We start from the raw sequence: 17,321 nt of genomic DNA, 5'->3' as shown, positions 1-17,321 counted from the left end.
GGTCACATTCTTCAGCGTTAACTGTTAACAGCTGTGTTAATTAATGTCAAGGTGTGTTCAACTGGGTTTATGACCTTTAACCTCTGTCCTCATCTACTCTGATCCATGGTTGTACATGTCTCTAGTGGGTCTCTAGAGGACGTCCCAGGCCCTGGTTGCCTAGGTAACCCTAATATAAAGGTGTCCAGTGTGTGGGCGGAGCTATCATCATGGTGGATCTGGTGGTAGGAACCAAAATGGTGGACAGTGTTTCCTTCAGGTCAATGTTTGGGTCACATGGCAATCAACGGCATGAGTCGCTCCTATTGGTTGATTTTAGTTCAACTTGGCCCCGCCCACTTCAACATTCATGGTGCATCCATCGTCTAGAGTTCAGAGTAAAACTCTTTTAAATGTCGTTGTAGTGGTGAAAGATAAATGAGCTCAGAACAACAACGTGAAACATTTCAGAGATAAAAGCTGAAAACAACCTTTGACTGTATTCAAGCAGACCTCAGCCTCTGATGATGAATAAGAAGAGTTTAACACCTGCTGACCTTTGAACTCTGAATGAGCTCATGGTGCTAACATGTCGTCTCCTCCGCAGGTCTCGGCTACGCCTCCATGGTGATCGTGTTTTTCTGTAACACCTATTACATCATGGTGCTGGCCTGGGGCTTCTACTACCTGATCAAGTCCTTTAGCTCCACCCTCCCGTGGTCGTCCTGTGACAACGAATGGAACACGCCCAGCTGCATCGAGATCTTCCACCACCAGGACTGCAAGAACGCCAGCATGGCCAACGCCACCGTCAGCGGCAGCAACTTGACCTGCTCAGAGCTGGCCGACGCTCGGTCGCCCATCATCGAGTTCTGGGAGTGAGTCCTGCGGGTTCTGGTCTTTAAGGGGGTTTGTTGGATCAGTCGGACTCAGTCCTCATGTCCAGTTAGAAGATAATCCTGTCACACAACAATAGTACAATAATAATCATCACACACGTAGAGCTATAGAAACACAACAAGATAATTAATCTGAACATACAAACAGAACAACCTGTTGATGGTTTAACGCTGACAGCATTCAGAAGAACTCGTCACTAGATTTATTTATCTCCATCAAAACGTACAACACACTTATTTATTTCAACCAACAGAACCATAGACTGTAGAACCAAGATGGCTGCCGCGTCTCCTCCTCCTCCTGTTGGTCAAACTGAGTCTAGAACTGGATCCAGGTTCTGGATGATCCGTCCAGCTTTCCTCTAGAAGGTTAACTCTGCTCTCTCCTCTACCTCCACCAGCTACTAATAACATTTAAATCCAGCTCCATCATAGATTCTTTTAAAAAAGAAGGACCTGGCCTCCAGAAGGCCGTGGATAGTTTCCTCAAAGCTTCATATGTGACCAGATTCAGACGATCCAGGTCCGAGAGTCTGAGAGTCTGGGTCTGGACTAACCTACACCTTGAGCTGGAATCCTTGATAAAAATCTAAATCATGAAACTTAAATTCATGTCCTCCAGATCTCGGCTAAAACAGAATTACAAACTAAAACTATAACCAACAAGTGTGGAGCTGTTTACACAGAAGAGCTGCAGCTTCTATGAACTTTATTAACAGAATTAAACGACGTTAGGGGTCAGTGTTTGAAAGTATTTCTCTCTGACTTCCTCTGAACGGCCACTAGTCTTTTATCTTTGCCTCCATGGCAGTGTTGTCATGGCAGCAAATTGAAACAAGGAGCAGTTAACGAGGTGAAAATGTTCAGAGTCAGTCAGCCATCGTCTTCTAATGAAAGACAAATCCTGATGATGTGACAGTTTTATTATAATTATTTATTATTTAAATGTGTCAAAGATTTAACTTTAACAAACTGATATTAAATCAGTGTGAAGCTCATCATTGTAAAATTAACTGATTATTTAATGAACGTTTGATTGTTTTCTCTTTTCCTCCTCTCAGATGTTTTATTAGATAAAGTTAGCATTGCTAGCATCGTTAGCATCGTTACCTCTTGTCATGTAGATTTGACAGGAAGTGTTTTCTCCTGCCTGGTTCATCTAGCTGACCAATCAGCTTTAGACTGAGGTTAGGACCTCCCACCTCATTGACATAAACATTTATGAAAAGATAAAGACGTTGTGTCTTCATCTCGTGTCCTCCATCAAGCTGAATATCCGTCCTTAGAGCTGTCTCCTCTCTGACTGACGCTGCCGTCGTCTCTCTGCAGGAACAAGGTGCTGAACATCTCGTCTGGTCTGGAGGAAACTGGACAGATGAACTGGGAGCTCATGTTGTGTCTGATGGCCGTCTGGGTTCTGGTTTACTTCTGCGTCTGGAAGGGAGTCAAATCCACGGGGAAGGTAAAACACTGACAGCTTTCAGGTTCTCTGATGGTCCGTGCTCAACGTCACTATTAGTTATCACAGTTCAACAGGTCATAGCTAAAGCTGATTTATCTGTTCCTAATGGACCTTAACCTGAGGACGTACGCTCTGCAGGGTAAAAGTATTTATTACAACAAAACGTCAGATTCTTCTTTCCAGAGACATTTAGTTTGTGTGTATTTGTGTCTCAGGACAAATCAACAGTGTTCACAACACTCTGAGTAACAGCAGAAAACAAATATAAACCAGTCTGAACCAGTCTAGACTAAATATAAACCATTCTAATCCAGTCTAGACTAAATATAAACCATTCTAATCCAGTCTAGACTAAATATAAACCATTTTAATCCAGTCTAGACTAAATATAAACCATTCTAATCCAGTCTAGACTAAATATAAACCATTTTAATCCAGTCTAGACTAAATATAAACCATTCTAATCCAGTCTAGACTAAATATAAACCATTTTAATCCAGTCTAGACTAAATATAAACCAGTCTAATCCAGTTTAGTCTCTACAGGTGTAGCACTGCCCTCTACAAGATAAAAGTGTTTACTCCCACCACACTTCAGACTCAGCTTCCAGACCAAGGTCAGACTAATAGAACATGTTCACACGTTGACCCTGATAGCTGATAGTCCTGTTATTGACTCAGTGCAGTTGTTTATATAAACTGCTGGAGGTCAGAGGTCACCTGACAGCTGATTGGGGATCATTCTCCTGATGGTGGATTCATCAACATCAGTCAATAGGAGACTGTTATGGACTCTGATCTGACCTTGAAGTTAACTTGAATCCTAGAGGTGCACCTCTATGATATGTAATATTGGCTCATTTTTAGTCTAATAAAAGTCTCTTTGTTGACTTTCAGGACTTTTAAACAGCATTAATATTTAAACAAAGAAAGGCAACAGAACAAAAACACATCTGGTGCTAAACTCAGTTAAAGTTTCTGTGTTTGTCTGTGTCGTCAAAATGAAACTAGAACCAGGAAATAAAAGAAAAGAGAATATAAATAAACATGTAAAGGATCTAATCCTCCATGGATCAACAGATCTTTTTATTCCCTGACTTTTCTCTTCAGACCTTTATTTAGTCCCTAACGTCAGAATGAACCTCTCTCAGAGCAGAATAAAACTGTCTGTGTTTAGTTTTTCATTCAAAGCTCATCATGAGACTCAGGTCGATGTCTTTCTGCCAGGACGTCCAGAAAGTGTTGGACTGTTCCTTTAACCGTCCAACCTTCAGATGACAGCTGTGATTCACTGTGAGTGCATTTCATTGGCTCATGATTCCTACACACTGCTGTCACATGGCCGGCTGAGTGTTGCTATGACAACCCTGGAGGTGGGGGTGGAGGAGGCGCCTGTGAGGTGGCAGCCTGTGATTGGCTGTCCAGTGGGAGGTCAGCTCGACTGCAGTGGGACGTGACTGAGAGAAGGGACTGCAGGGAAACCTCATAACTCCAGTCAGAGCTGACGGGACGGCAAAACAGCTTCACAGCTAATGATGAACCAGATAGAAACCAGATAGAAACCAGATAGAAACCAGATATGAACCAGATAGGAACCAGATAGGAACCAGATAGAAACCAGATAGAAACCAGATATGAACCAGATAGGAACCAGATAGGAACCAGATAGAAACCAGATATGAACCAGATAGAAACCAGATAGAAACCAGATAGAAACCAGATATGAACCAGATAGGAACCAGATAGGAACCAGATAGAAACCAGATATGAACCAGATAGAAACCAGATAGAAACCAGATAGAAACCAGATAGGAACCAGATAGGAACCAGATAGAAACCAGATATGAACCAGATAGGAACCAGATAGGAACCAGATAGAAACCAGATAGAAACTAGATATGAACCAGATAGAAACTAGAAATAAACCAGGTGTAAACCAGATATAAATTGGATTTAAACTAGATTTAAACCAGAACCAGTCTGAAACTACCTTTATAAAGTCTTTAAACTTGAGGTTGAAGACCCTATAAAGACATTCTAAAACAGACCAGAACCTCAAACAGAACCAGTCATGACAGAACCTTTAAAACATCAGAGTGTGTGTTTACTCACCAACATTCATATGATCCTCACAACTATTGTAGGATTAAGACTGGCTAAGAAACAAATCTAAACTAGAACCAACTCAGGAAATAAAGAAGAACTTTCCATCTGGTTCCAACATCTGGATCATGTCTCCAAGTCAACCAGCAGCTGTTGATGGTTCTGATCCAGCGGTAGGTAGAGATCCATTAGAGACAGCAGCTGCTACAATATTCTACTGACCACATGATGGCGCTGCTGATTTACAGACACACACACTGAGATCAGATCTCAAGTGCTGGCTGGGGACGCATGTGGAGACACATTTATATGAAGACCAGGTGGATGGACAGGTGAGGTCAGATTGATCAGCTGAGTTCAGGACGTGAACGAGGCCTCGTAGAGATGGTTAGTGAATACATGATGTCAATAGAAGGTCCTCACATGTATAGAACTCAGAGTGTTTTGTGTCTCAGGATGAATCCAGCAGCGTTCACACGACTCTCAGTCCCAACAGAAACAGTTTGTGTTGTTGGACGTCAGCAGGAGACTGACAGCTGAGACGAGGACGAGAGACATTCATAGGAAACCTCCTGACTCCACTCTGCTTCACTCTCACCTCGTGTTCATGATAAAATAAATCAGATCAATACTGATCTTTAGGTTCTTTGACTCATCTGGTTTTAAGGTGAAACATTTAAATCCAGACTGAGAAGATCTGATTGGACAAGAAGTGTTGAAGGTTTGTGACCTTCTGCTGCTCAGACTGAGGGCTGGAGGAAGGGTTCAGAGAACTACGAGGAGGAGAGGTAGGAGGTAGTAGTATGTCCTCCTCTGACATGTCCTCCTGCATGTCCTCCTCCTCCATGTCCTCCTCCATGTCCTCCTCCTCCATGTCCTCCTCCTCCATGTCCTCCTGCATGTCCTCCTCCTCCATGTCCTCCTGCATATCCTCCTCCTCCATGTCCTCCTCCTCCATGTCCTCCTGCATGTCCTCCTCCTCCACTCCTCATCAGTCTGATTAATGAGTCCATGACTAGAGTCCATGTGAATGTCTTAGTCTCACTATTTGACAGGAAATGACAGTGAAGTCAGAGTGATTCATTCTCCTCTGGTTTCAGTAACAGGAACTGTGCTGAGGTCAAAGGTCAAAGGTTAAAGAGCATCACCTTCATGTTTACACAATAACTTACATATAAAATCATCTGAACATCAGAACATACATCTAACACCTTCTGACATTATTATTATTATTATTATTCCTGGTTTTGATTGTGAATGAGCTTCAGCCTCAGAATTAAAGTGAAACCTGAACAGACCGTGTGTCATTAATATGCAGAAACATCAGAAAACACATCAACTCACCCCCAGACACACTCCAAACCAGATCTAAACCAAATCTAAGCCAGTCTAATCCAGTCTAAGCCAGTCTAAGCCAGTTTAAGACAGTCTAAACCAGTCCAAACTAAATCTAAACCAGTCTAAGCCACTCCAAACCAGATCTAAACCAGATCTAAACCAGTCCAAAACAGATCTAAACCAGTCTAAGCCAGTCTAAGCTAGGTCTAAACCAGTTTAAGACAGTCTACACCAGTCTAAACCAGTCTAAACCAGGTCTAAACCAGTCGTTGTGGTCGGAGCCTGAACAGAGTGAACTCAGAGTGTTTTGTGTCTCAGGATGAATCCAGCAGCGTTCACACGACTCTCAGTCCCAACAGACACAGTTTGTGTTGTTGGACGTCAGCAGGAGACTGACAGCTGAGACGAGGACGAGAGACATTCATAGGAAACCTCCTGACTCCACTCTGCTTCACTCTCACCTCATGTTCACAGACTCATTAACTACAAATCTTAGAATAAAAAAGTCTTATTTAAGATATTAGTGATTAGTTAGTTTTTAGATTTCTGACATGTTGAACTGGACCTCGTCAGAGTCTCTGCTGTCTTTGAGTTGTCTTCAGTTTGTCTTCATGTCTCTGATCACGTCCACCTTCTTTTAGGAAACGAGTGGTTGATAATCTCAGACCTTCATGGAGATTGTTGACTATTAGAAGTTATCTGTGAACAGCTCGTTATAAACAGATCAGTGAACAGTGTGTTTGTGTTTGTGGTTCTGAAAGAACGGTACCTGATATAAACTGTTTGTCTGTCTGGATCTAAACCTCATGATACACGTGATGTCACTGATGATGTCACTGATGATGTCACTGTGTGTCTCAGAACCAAGAACAGAACGAGCTGTTGTGGATCAGTGTGGGTCCGTTTGGTGTTAAATCATTTGTCGAAGGAGGAATATTTTCCGCTCCTTCAGCCCAGGTTCTTTCTACCTATTGGAAAGGTTAGTCTGACTATGAATAGATCACCCGACAACTTCTCTCCAATCAACAATTTATTTGACAAGCAGAGAATAGGTGCAGAGTCAGCGCTGAGACTTCAACTTAACCACCTTAAGGGTAGGACAAGAGAAGCCTAACTAAGTGTACACTCAGGTTTTATTCTATCTAGGCTCCACCCGAGGACAATAGGAGGAGCGCCGCCTTTCGTGTATCAGTGGTCTTCTATGTGTAGCTGAGGCCGGCCCTAACCGGTATCTTCAAGGTGAAATATGAGTGTGGTGCATCTTATCTAGTGAGCAAAGCTGCAGCAAAGAAGTAAATAATCCCATATCTGGTAAGACAGAAAGAAGAACATTTCTTTCTGTTTTTTCCCTACCATAACTCTTTTACATCTAACACATTGTTTGTTGTGTTTGTGTTGAGTTCTTCAGATGGTCTGTGGTTGTGAAGTGAGTTGTGTGTTTTACTGTAACATGTGTGTGTTACAGATTGTGTACTTCACGGCCACCTTCCCTTACGTGGTCCTCATCATCCTGCTGGTCAGAGGAGTCACTCTCCCTGGAGCCTACGACGGCATCATGTACTACATCAAACCGGACTGGTCCAAACTGGAGGAGGCTCAGGTCAGTCCAGCCTTAGGGCAGCTGTCACCCTGAACCCTGACTTTCAGGCTGATCTGTGAGCTGTGAACCTGTGTGACCTCTGACCTCTGACCCTGCAGGTCTGGATCGACGCCGGCACACAGATCTTCTTCTCCTACGCCATCGGCCTCGGCGCTCTGACGGCTCTGGGCAGCTACAACCGCTTCAACAACGACTGCTACAAGTAGGACAGTTAGAGGTTGTCACTGTGAATGAAGCTGACCTCCATGTCGTCCCTGAGACCTGCTTCACACCCATCTCCTCTGTCCTCCCCTGCAGAGACGCCTTCGTCTTGGCTCTCATCAACAGTGGAACCAGCTTCTTCGCCGGCTTCGTGGTGTTTTCTATCCTGGGCTTCATGGCAGCTGAGCAGGGAGTGGACATCTCACAGGTGGCTGAATCAGGTAAGAGCCAAGCTTCACTCAGACACTGAGAGCCGAGTGTTCATCTGTCCTCCAACGACAGCATCGGTAATCTGTCAGAGCTTCATGTAAACCTGGAGAGAGCTGGTCATCCGTCAGTCAGACTGATCCCATCAGATCATTGATCATTAATCACAGTGATGGTGGAGACTCAAGGTTTCTAGTGGAAACCAGAGCTCCATCAATAAAAGAAGAAGAAGAAGAAGAAACTCAGTTTACTGTCAGGACGGACACCTCGTTTATTAAACTAGGATCATGTTCAGTTCTGATAAATCATCGACAGTGTGTGAACCAATCAGCATCCAGGCTGTGGACGGGAAGTTAAAGGACAAACAGGAAGTGAGTGTATCTGAGCTGCAGCAGCTTTAACTAGTAACTGTAACTGTATGTGTATTAATAGCCGTGCAGCACATGACTCTTATATTTAGTTTGTCCACAGAAGGAGACATGGCTCACATGGCTTCACCTCCATGCTCTCATCCTGTCTGCAGGAAGACGACGATTCCTGCAACGTGCCACTGATTTACACATGATGATGATGATGATGATGATGATTCTATTTTAACACATTTAAACAGAATCTGTGAGAGAACGTGAAGCTTTTCATTTAATCTCACTGTAAAAAGAACAAACACACAAATCCAGTTATCTGTGAATCCTGTCACACACGTTTACACTGGTTTAAAGTATTAGTGTGTGTGTGTGTGTGTGTGTGTGCGTGTGTGTGCATGCATGTTGTGTGTGTGCAGGATTATTTAACCGTGACCTTTCAACTCCCACCATGTGACTCGTCTCTATTTCCTGCAGCTCAGCTCAGAAACTCAAACCAAAATAACCGGCGTACAGTGAACGCACCTTAAAGTGTCGACTCTGGTGACGTAACACACGAGGTCACAGCAGTAAATACATCAGGGGGTGGAGCTGACCTCAGCTGATTGGGTGACACACCTGTCAATCATGACAGAGCTCAGTATAAATAACAACAGATGAAATAAACTGAAATAAACTGAACCGACACATTTATAGATTATTTATTTATTTATTTATATTAAAAAGTTACCTTTCAAACTTCATATCAGTGTTTTTTATACTTTTATTTCTTTAATATATATAAGTTTAATATTACTGACATACACAACGCCCACTGAACAACAGCTGATTGGATGACACACCTGTCAATCAAGACGGATCAGAAGACTTAATTAATTGCTGTTGCTGAACTAGATGATAGCAGTGATCATAAAGGGTCCATGTCGTGGTCAAGTCGTCCCTGAGCGGGACGCAGAGGCATGAGTCACCAGTAGCGCCCCCTATAGACCGTATTACACCAAACCTGGAGGGCTAGTAAGGAGTCATCCACAGATTATTATTGTCAGATGTCAAGCTGTTTACTGTGGTGGTTTGTGAGATATAAACATGTAGTCGTTGTAGCGCCCCTACAGCCAGAATATCATGAAACTTGGCATGATTGTACGCAAGCATATTATAATGACGGTCGCTAAGTTTCATAAGGATTGGGTGAATACTCCAAAAGTTATAGGCCTTAAAGTCATATGAAATGTTTCCGTGTCACCTGTAGCGCCCCCTGTTGACGTAATGTCACACAACTTGATGAGCGTCTACACAATATGTTACAGGTTGTTTATGCCAAATGTTATAAAGTTAGCTATTGCAGTTTTTGAGATATTGAAATGTTGCTTGTGTAGCGCCCCCTAGAGACCAAGGGTCACAAAAGTTGGGGTGTTTGTACAGAATCATATTATTATCAATGATATCAAGTTTGATTCAGTTTGGGTATATACTTCACAAAATATTAGCTTTGGAGTTATACTGTTCCACGCCATAAAAACTAATTATCCATTAACGTTGTAATCAATAACTCTGATAAAGTTCTTTAGAGAACTTTTCATTATCTTTGTCCATAAATGGAACATGCCAAGTTTGGTGAGAATTAGAAGAACGGGCTAGGAGGAGTTGATTTTGCTTTGAGGTGCAATCTTTTCAAAATGGCGGGAAAAAAATGGCAGGCGGAAATGGGCGTGGCCTAGTCCATTAGAACCAGGGCTATATAAGTAACCAGAGGGAGAAAGAAATTTGTTTCTAGGACACACGGTTCTAGAGATATGAGCCAAAACGTAAAGTGTTTTTATTATAGCGCCACCTAGCTGCAGGCATGTGTAATGACACCTTGGTAAAGTGACATGATAGGACTTCTACCACGTCACCAGGTTTGATGCCTTTCACCCTGCAGCTTGTCCTGAGACACGTTAGCTACGCAGAATGAGATTAATCATTATTATTATAATAATAAGAATAAAAATCACAACAAAATCAACAGGGACCCTGCAACAACGTTAATAAAAAGAAATATAAAAATATATATTAAAAAAAGTTTAAAGGATCAGTCAGCAGCTGAACCACAGCTGTCATTACAGAGCTCGATATTAAATAAAAATGCATGAAATAAATAACCTAATTAATAAATATAAACCACAGAGTTTTATAGATAAATATTTTAAAATCTGTCGGTTTCATGACGGCTTTTTTTATATTTTTATTTCACGTAACAAAGAGTTCCTTTTTAACTATTTAATATTGATCCGTATAATTTAAAGCTTCGATTTAAAAACAAAACAAAAACAAAAGATGAACTAAGACTTATTCCTGGTCCATCCTGTCGAGGGTCTCAGCTGGTCAGATGTGTCTTTGTTTGACGTTTCCATCTTAAAATCACAACTTCAACTTTGTGTCTGTTCACACAAGACAATAAGTAAATGCTACAACCAATTATTAAAGTACTAAACTGCAAATAAATGATAAGATTAAACAGATAAATGTTTTTGTAGTTCTGAGGATCAACTCAGAGATAATTTCCTTTAATTAGAGTTCAGTCAGAGATCCACTTCTACTTGTTTCATGTCTTGTATCTAATGCTGTTTAATGTTCTCCTTTGTGTTGAGGTTTAACAGCGTTTCACTGGTTTACAGTCAGTAACTAGTCCAGTGTCTTGGGTGTCTTCCAGGTCCTGGTCTGGCCTTCATCGCTTATCCAAAGGCGGTCAGTCTGATGCCGGTGGCTCCAGTCTGGGCGGCGCTCTTCTTCTTCATGCTTCTGCTGCTTGGTCTCGACAGTCAGGTGATGATCCCTAACCCTGACCCTAACCCTGACCCTAACCCAATGCAGTCTGCAAAGTAAATGAATACATGAATTCAAGTCCTGTGTGGTTAGATGAGCCAGGATCCATCTGATTAAACAGAGATCTTCTAATGTGAGCGTCATCAGCGTATATGGAGAACGTGGACAGATGGTGGTCCCAATACAAAACCTTGTGGAACTCCACAGCAGCAAATATAACAATAAGAAGTACTTTACTTGAGTATTAACTTTGTTTCCAGGTTCATACCTGTATTCTGATATTTTAAAGGACATTATTTAACCTTTAAGGTTTTACATCATTTACGTCTGTTTTTGTTATGTTACTCTTTAACCTTTAGTCTTTTCTTTCTCATGTGTTCCTCTGACTGTGCCGAAACATTCCAGCTTGTCTTTTAGTTCCACCAACTTATTTGACTTTATACATTTATAAAATATAAATGATCCACAACTATCTAAACAACCAGCAACTTATTGTCACAAAACAAAATTAGGTTTGCAGCACTTTGAGTTTCCCTCTGGTTTGCTTGTATATAAGATATGCAGTCATTAATCTTTTTACATGAGTAACTTTGAGTTTTGGATACTTTAAGTGCATTCTGCTCATAATACGTTTTTACTTCCATCCACCGTGTTTAGTTTAATCTCGTTCCTACCAGGCAGATAGTCAAACCTTAACCCAAACCTGCAGGGACTCAAACAAACTTTATCATTTTGACAGAGTTGGATTAGCATCATGTGCTAATATGACAGACTCAGATGTTTCTGATTTCATGTGCAGTGAGGTTGTGCTTTGTTTAGTTTTTTGCATGTAGATTAATAGCTGATCTGTCTTCCTGTGTGTTTATCCGTCCAGTTTGTCGGGGTGGAGGGTTTCGTTACTGGAATTCTGGATCTGTTTCCTGGGAAATACTACCATCGCTACCGGAGGGAGATCTCTGTGGCAATATGTTGTTTACTGTGCTTCATTATTGACCTCTCCATGGTGACACAGGTCAGTTATCAGTTTATCTCTAACTCTTCAGCTCGTTAACTATTGTGGTCTAAACTGACACGGTGCATTAATCTAGAAACACACTCTGTCTGCAGGGAGGGATGTACGTCTTCCAGTTGTTTGACTACTATTCAGCCAGTGGGATGACTCTGCTGTGGCAAGCATTCTGGGAATGCATAGTAGTGTCCTGGGTCTATGGTAAGAACTATTTCACTGCAAAGCAATGGCAGTCTGTGGCTATGTAGACATGTGACTATAATATATTACAGTATAGTACGACTTTAGGGTCACATGTTATAAAAGGTCATGGTATAGAGTGAGGCTACTGTCACAGGATAGTGTGTCATATAATACGTCATAGTACATAGTACAAAGGTCATAGTAAGAATGTGATGGTAGAGTTTGACTTATAAAGCGTCTAGTGTTTCATAGAAAGGTCACAGTTAGTCATCGTATAGTGAGATTAGAAAGAACATCAGGGTGAGGATTAAAAACGTCTCCCTTTAGTGTGACCCCCCATGTTATAGTCTGTCACAAAAACATCTGAACCCCTGAGTCCTATGATCAGCTACTGGACACCTTCATGGCCAGAGGGTCCGAAGTAAAAGAAACAGACATAAAATCCTTAAATCCTAAAATCATTATTTGTTTCTGCTTTTCTTTCATAAATCACTTAAACAACTTAAACAAAACAAAGCTATCAATAGCTTTTAGGATTTTTATCACAGTATATGATAGTATATAGTAGTATATGATAGTATATAGTAGTATATGATAGTATATGATAGTATATAGTAGTATATAGTAGTATATGATAGTATATAGTAGTATATGATAGTATATAGTAGTATATGATAGCATATAGTAGTATATAGTAGTATATGATAGTATATGATAGTATATAGTAGTATATGATAGTATATGATAGTATATAGTAGTATATGATAGTATATAGTAGTATATAGTAGTATATGATAGTATATAGTAGTATATGATAGTATATGATAGTATATAGTAGTATATGATAGTATATGATAGTATATAGTAGTATATGATAGTATATGATAGTATATAGTAGTATATGATAGTATATGATAGTATATAGTAGTATATGATAGTATATAGTAGTATATGATAGTATATAGTAGTATATAGTAGTATATAGCAGTACATGATAGTATATAGTAGTACATAGTAGTATATATTAGTATATAATTATTTAGTGTGTGAGCTGTGACGTCTCTGATGGTGTCTGACTCGTAGGCGCTGATCGCTTCATGGACGATGTAGCTCGGATGATTGGCTACCGGCCGTTCCCCTGGATGAAGTGGTGCTGGTCCTTCATAACGCCGTGTGTCTGCATGGTAACCATGAGCCCCTACACACACCCCTACCCTCAACCTCTGACCCAGGACCCCCCAAACCCTGACCCTGACTCTGACCCAGGACCCCCCAAACCCTGACCCTGACTCTGACCCAGGACCCCCCTACCCTGACCCAGGACCCCCCCAAACCCTGACCCTGACTCTGACCCAGGACCACCCTACCCCCCAACCTCTGACCCAGGACCCCCCAAACCCTGACCCTGACTCTGACCCAGGACCACCCTACCCCCCAACCTCTGACCCAGGACCCCCCAACCCCCAACCCTGGCCCTGACCCAGGACCACCCTATCCCCCAACCCTGACTCTGATCCAGGACCCCCCAACCCAGGATCCCCCTACCCCCAGCCCTGACCCTGACCCAGGACCCCCCAGCCCTGACCCAGGAACATGTAAAGGACCAAATTCAACATATCTACGTATCTGGGGGGTGCAGCTGAGTCAACTGTGTCCTCTGTCCTCAGGGCATCTTCCTGTTCCACCTGGTCAACTACAAGCCTCTGACCTACAACAACGTGTACGTGTACCCGTGGTGGGGGGAGGTGATCGGCTGGTGTCTGGCTCTGTCCTCCATGCTCTGCATTCCTGTCAGCGTTCTCTACAAACTCTTCAGAGCCAAAGGAACCTTCAAAGAGGTCAGAGACAAAACCAGAACCTGAAAGAACCCAACCAGCATGTTAGACTAAAATACACCAATATTACATATCAGAGAGGAGCTCCTCTAGGATCCAATCAGAGTCCATGTGTTCAGAAGTGTTTCCATCAATGTAATGAGACTCAGGTGTGGTTCAGTTCCTGGTTTAAATAAATCAGGGATTTGTCTCAGTCTGATCTTCACAACACGTTTGTGTGTGTATATCTCTATATATATATCTCTCTCTCTATATATATATATATATATATAAAACACAGATGTGTCTACATGATATATATATATATATATATATATATATGTATATATATATATAATATAATATATATATAATGTAATATAACACATCCGTGCCAGTGTCCCGTCTACACTGATAAAGGTCCTGCCAGGTTCTGTCTGGAGTCTTTACAGGTGAGATACTGACGTAGAGATTAAATCCATTTTAAACTGACCTCCTACCTTTGCAGCGCTGGGCCCACCTGACCACTCCGGTGTGGGGGGCCCATCACCTGGAGTACATGGCCCCCGACATCAAGTCCCTGAGTTCACTGTCGCCCGGCACCGACGACAACAAGGTCATCATCTTCGAGAGCGTCATGTAGACGTATCTCCACCCGTCCCACCCGACAGCCCCCACCCCCCACCACCCTCCAGCTTCACATCAGTCTGATAGGACGCCATCGGTCGGACGTCTGCTGATCCTCAGGAGTGTTGTTGTAGGAGAGTTTCATCCAACGCGTGGGACGGGTGGGACGGGTGGGACGGGTGCAGAGCTGATGAAGGACTCTGATCAGCTGTCACACTTTCACCAGCTCAGCGTTTGGTTACTAACAGACAGAGTTGTAGACGCACCGACGGACCGAGAACATCCCAGAGCTCGTACCAGTCGTCTCTTCAGTCCTGCTTCCCTGAACGCATCGATACGACACAAACCTCCTGTTACCGAGCAGCCAGCGGTCCCTGAATGTACCACCACGCTTGGTTCTGAACCAGCAGCTCCTCCTGCTGATCCTAGAACAGCCCGGGTTCTGTGACCTCTGACCTCCGACCTGTTTCTGATTCACTCAGGTGGCGGTAGATGTGACAGGATGAAGGCTCCACGGAGCGTTCAGTCACATCTAAATTCTAAATGAATCATTTCATCAGGTTTAAAGACTTTTAATAACTTTCTAAACAGCCAATCAGTGTCTGACGTGTCAATCATCTCCACCTTTAACAGCCAGTTTGATTGGTCTGGAAGAAATGAGATGAAATGAAAAGTTATTTGATTGATGGATTGATTGTTCCAGGTACGGTCATGTGACCAGGTCATCTGTACGTCACATGACCGTCTCCCGTCTGAGAACACAAACACTAATTCTGACGCCCTATAAACTGAAACCACACAGGATCCGACCTTTGACCCCTACCTGTCCGTCATGTGTCCTCCTGACAGGGAGGTTCAGGTCTGAGTGAGAACCAGGTCAGAGGTCGGGCTTCGTTCTGCATCCCGGGTCGACTCAAGTGCCAAACGGAGCGATCTCGGCTGATCCCAGACCAGGGCTCCAGACCGCCAAGTTTTCTCTGCTTCGTCTTCGTCGTCCTCCCGCCAAACATCACGTCCTCCTCCTGAACCGTTGCACTTTTGATTTAGAACCGGAAGAAGACGATTTAAACTCCGCCTTTCTGAACGTTGTTAGTGCCAATAAAATCTGTTAGAACGCGACTCATCCGAGCGCCAGCCGATCAGCTGGTGGACGGATGAGAGCCGAAGGATTCAGCTCGTTACCGAGCGTTGCCTTACGTCGTTGTCTTACGTCGTTGTCTTACGTCGTTGTCTTACGTCGTTGTCTTAACTCTAGAGCCCAAACGGTTGATTAGCCAAACCTGGAGACCTGCACCCCGTCCTGTGTACGGCTCCACTTCCTGTCCCACCAATCAGCAGTCTGTGGGGGCGTGTCTACAACTCTGTCTCCTAGCAACCACTCTCCATCCATTAGAATGTAAGAAAAACTAAACGTACACACATTTGCACATTGTTGTGAGATCGTGTTGAAAAATCACGTTTTGTTTTACATATTGTAAAATGAATCAGAGATATTTTGTGGAGGCTTTTATTTTGTTGACAGATACTTATATACAGACGTAATATATATATATATATACATATATATATATATATACATATATATATATATATATATTACGTCTGTTCTCTATACTTGATGCAGAATGTAATTGAGGATTTGTGGCTGATTGTTCACGTTTAGCCGGCGGACACAAGCGACATGCCGCCGGCCGCCATTGGGTGGCGCTCCAGGGTACCTCACTACTCTGCATTCAGACTTTCAAAATAAACTCCTTTTAGCTTTTTATGCTAATGTTTAGCTGCTACCAGGAGGGGATTAAAGGTTCAATCTGACAGCTTCATTTTATTCTGGAATGGTGTCTGAGCGGCTAACGTGAACAAGCAGCGAGGGCCGGGGCTTTTATTGTGGCGGGTTTGCTGCGATGCAGTGATGTTTGGTGTGAATCTGAACACACGACAAAAGGGAATCTCTTCTTTATTCTCTTGTACGGCTCAAAGTGCTAAAGTGTTGTAAGAGTTTTAGCTTCAGATTATTTTAATTTTTAATTTTTTTCTCTGTGTTTAATGAAGATCAGTGCCCCCCCCCCCCCCCACACACACCTTTGATTCAATGTATTTTAGGCTGGAGGATAAAAGACGCTGAATCACTAGCATCAAACAGCAGAAACACCAGCAGTCACCTGACCTACCTGACCTACCTGGGGGGTCAGAGCGGGAAATAAAGTCTCATCTGCCAAAAATCACAAAGTCACAGGATGTTTAATCAGAACAGAACGACTTGATGAAGACGTTTCTTCACCAGAGACAGACTGACGTGGTTTGAGCCTTTTTTAGTTCCTGGTTTTGGTTTTACGACTACAAACCAGAACAAGGAAGTTTGCTCTGTTTGCTAACATGTTAGCATCAACTGCTAACGATCAAAGAAGACGTGTTTACAAAAAAAAACAAGTTCGCTTTAAATTTTAAAGATAAACCAAAACATTTAACGAAGGATCGGATCAGGTGGTCGCGTCAGTTAATCGTCAGTAAACTCGTCAGTCTGGTCAAAGCTCCGGGAAGACATTTATATAAAAATATAAACTGTAAACTAACATGTCCAGATTTTAAAACCCAGTTCAGACCTTTAACGTCTGGTCTCACCTGGTCTCACCTGGTCTCACCTGTCCATCCAATATAAATGTGTCTCCACATGCGTCCCCAGCCAGCACTTGAGATCTGATCTCAGTTTGTGTGTCTGTAAATCAGCAGCGC

At 42.6% G+C, this 17,321-nt stretch overlaps 1 protein-coding gene across 1 annotated transcript in view; it reads left to right on the top strand.

Moving 5' to 3' along the window:
* slc6a8 (solute carrier family 6 member 8) overlaps positions 1–14,604 on the top strand; it is a gene marked incomplete at both ends in the record, with an annotated part of 26,024 nt that extends 11,420 nt beyond the window's left edge. The window contains 11 exons of the mRNA XM_084575239.1: positions 587–857; positions 2,208–2,340; positions 7,246–7,380; positions 7,479–7,582; positions 7,678–7,802; positions 10,843–10,955; positions 11,830–11,967; positions 12,063–12,165; positions 13,231–13,331; positions 13,815–13,985; positions 14,470–14,604. Coding sequence (XP_084431365.1) covers positions 587–857; positions 2,208–2,340; positions 7,246–7,380; positions 7,479–7,582; positions 7,678–7,802; positions 10,843–10,955; positions 11,830–11,967; positions 12,063–12,165; positions 13,231–13,331; positions 13,815–13,985; positions 14,470–14,604 — 1,529 coding nt within the window. The remainder of the gene's footprint in view (positions 1–586; positions 858–2,207; positions 2,341–7,245; positions 7,381–7,478; positions 7,583–7,677; positions 7,803–10,842; positions 10,956–11,829; positions 11,968–12,062; positions 12,166–13,230; positions 13,332–13,814; positions 13,986–14,469) is intronic.
* Positions 14,605–17,321: the final 2,717 nt, after the last annotated feature.

This window comes from Chelon labrosus (genome assembly GCF_963514085.1).
Source record: "Chelon labrosus genome assembly, contig: SCAFFOLD_55, whole genome shotgun sequence".
Lineage (NCBI taxonomy): Eukaryota > Metazoa > Chordata > Actinopteri > Mugiliformes > Mugilidae > Chelon > Chelon labrosus.
Note: the sequence above shows the minus strand (reverse complement) of the source record. Positions and strands in the feature narration are given on the sequence as shown.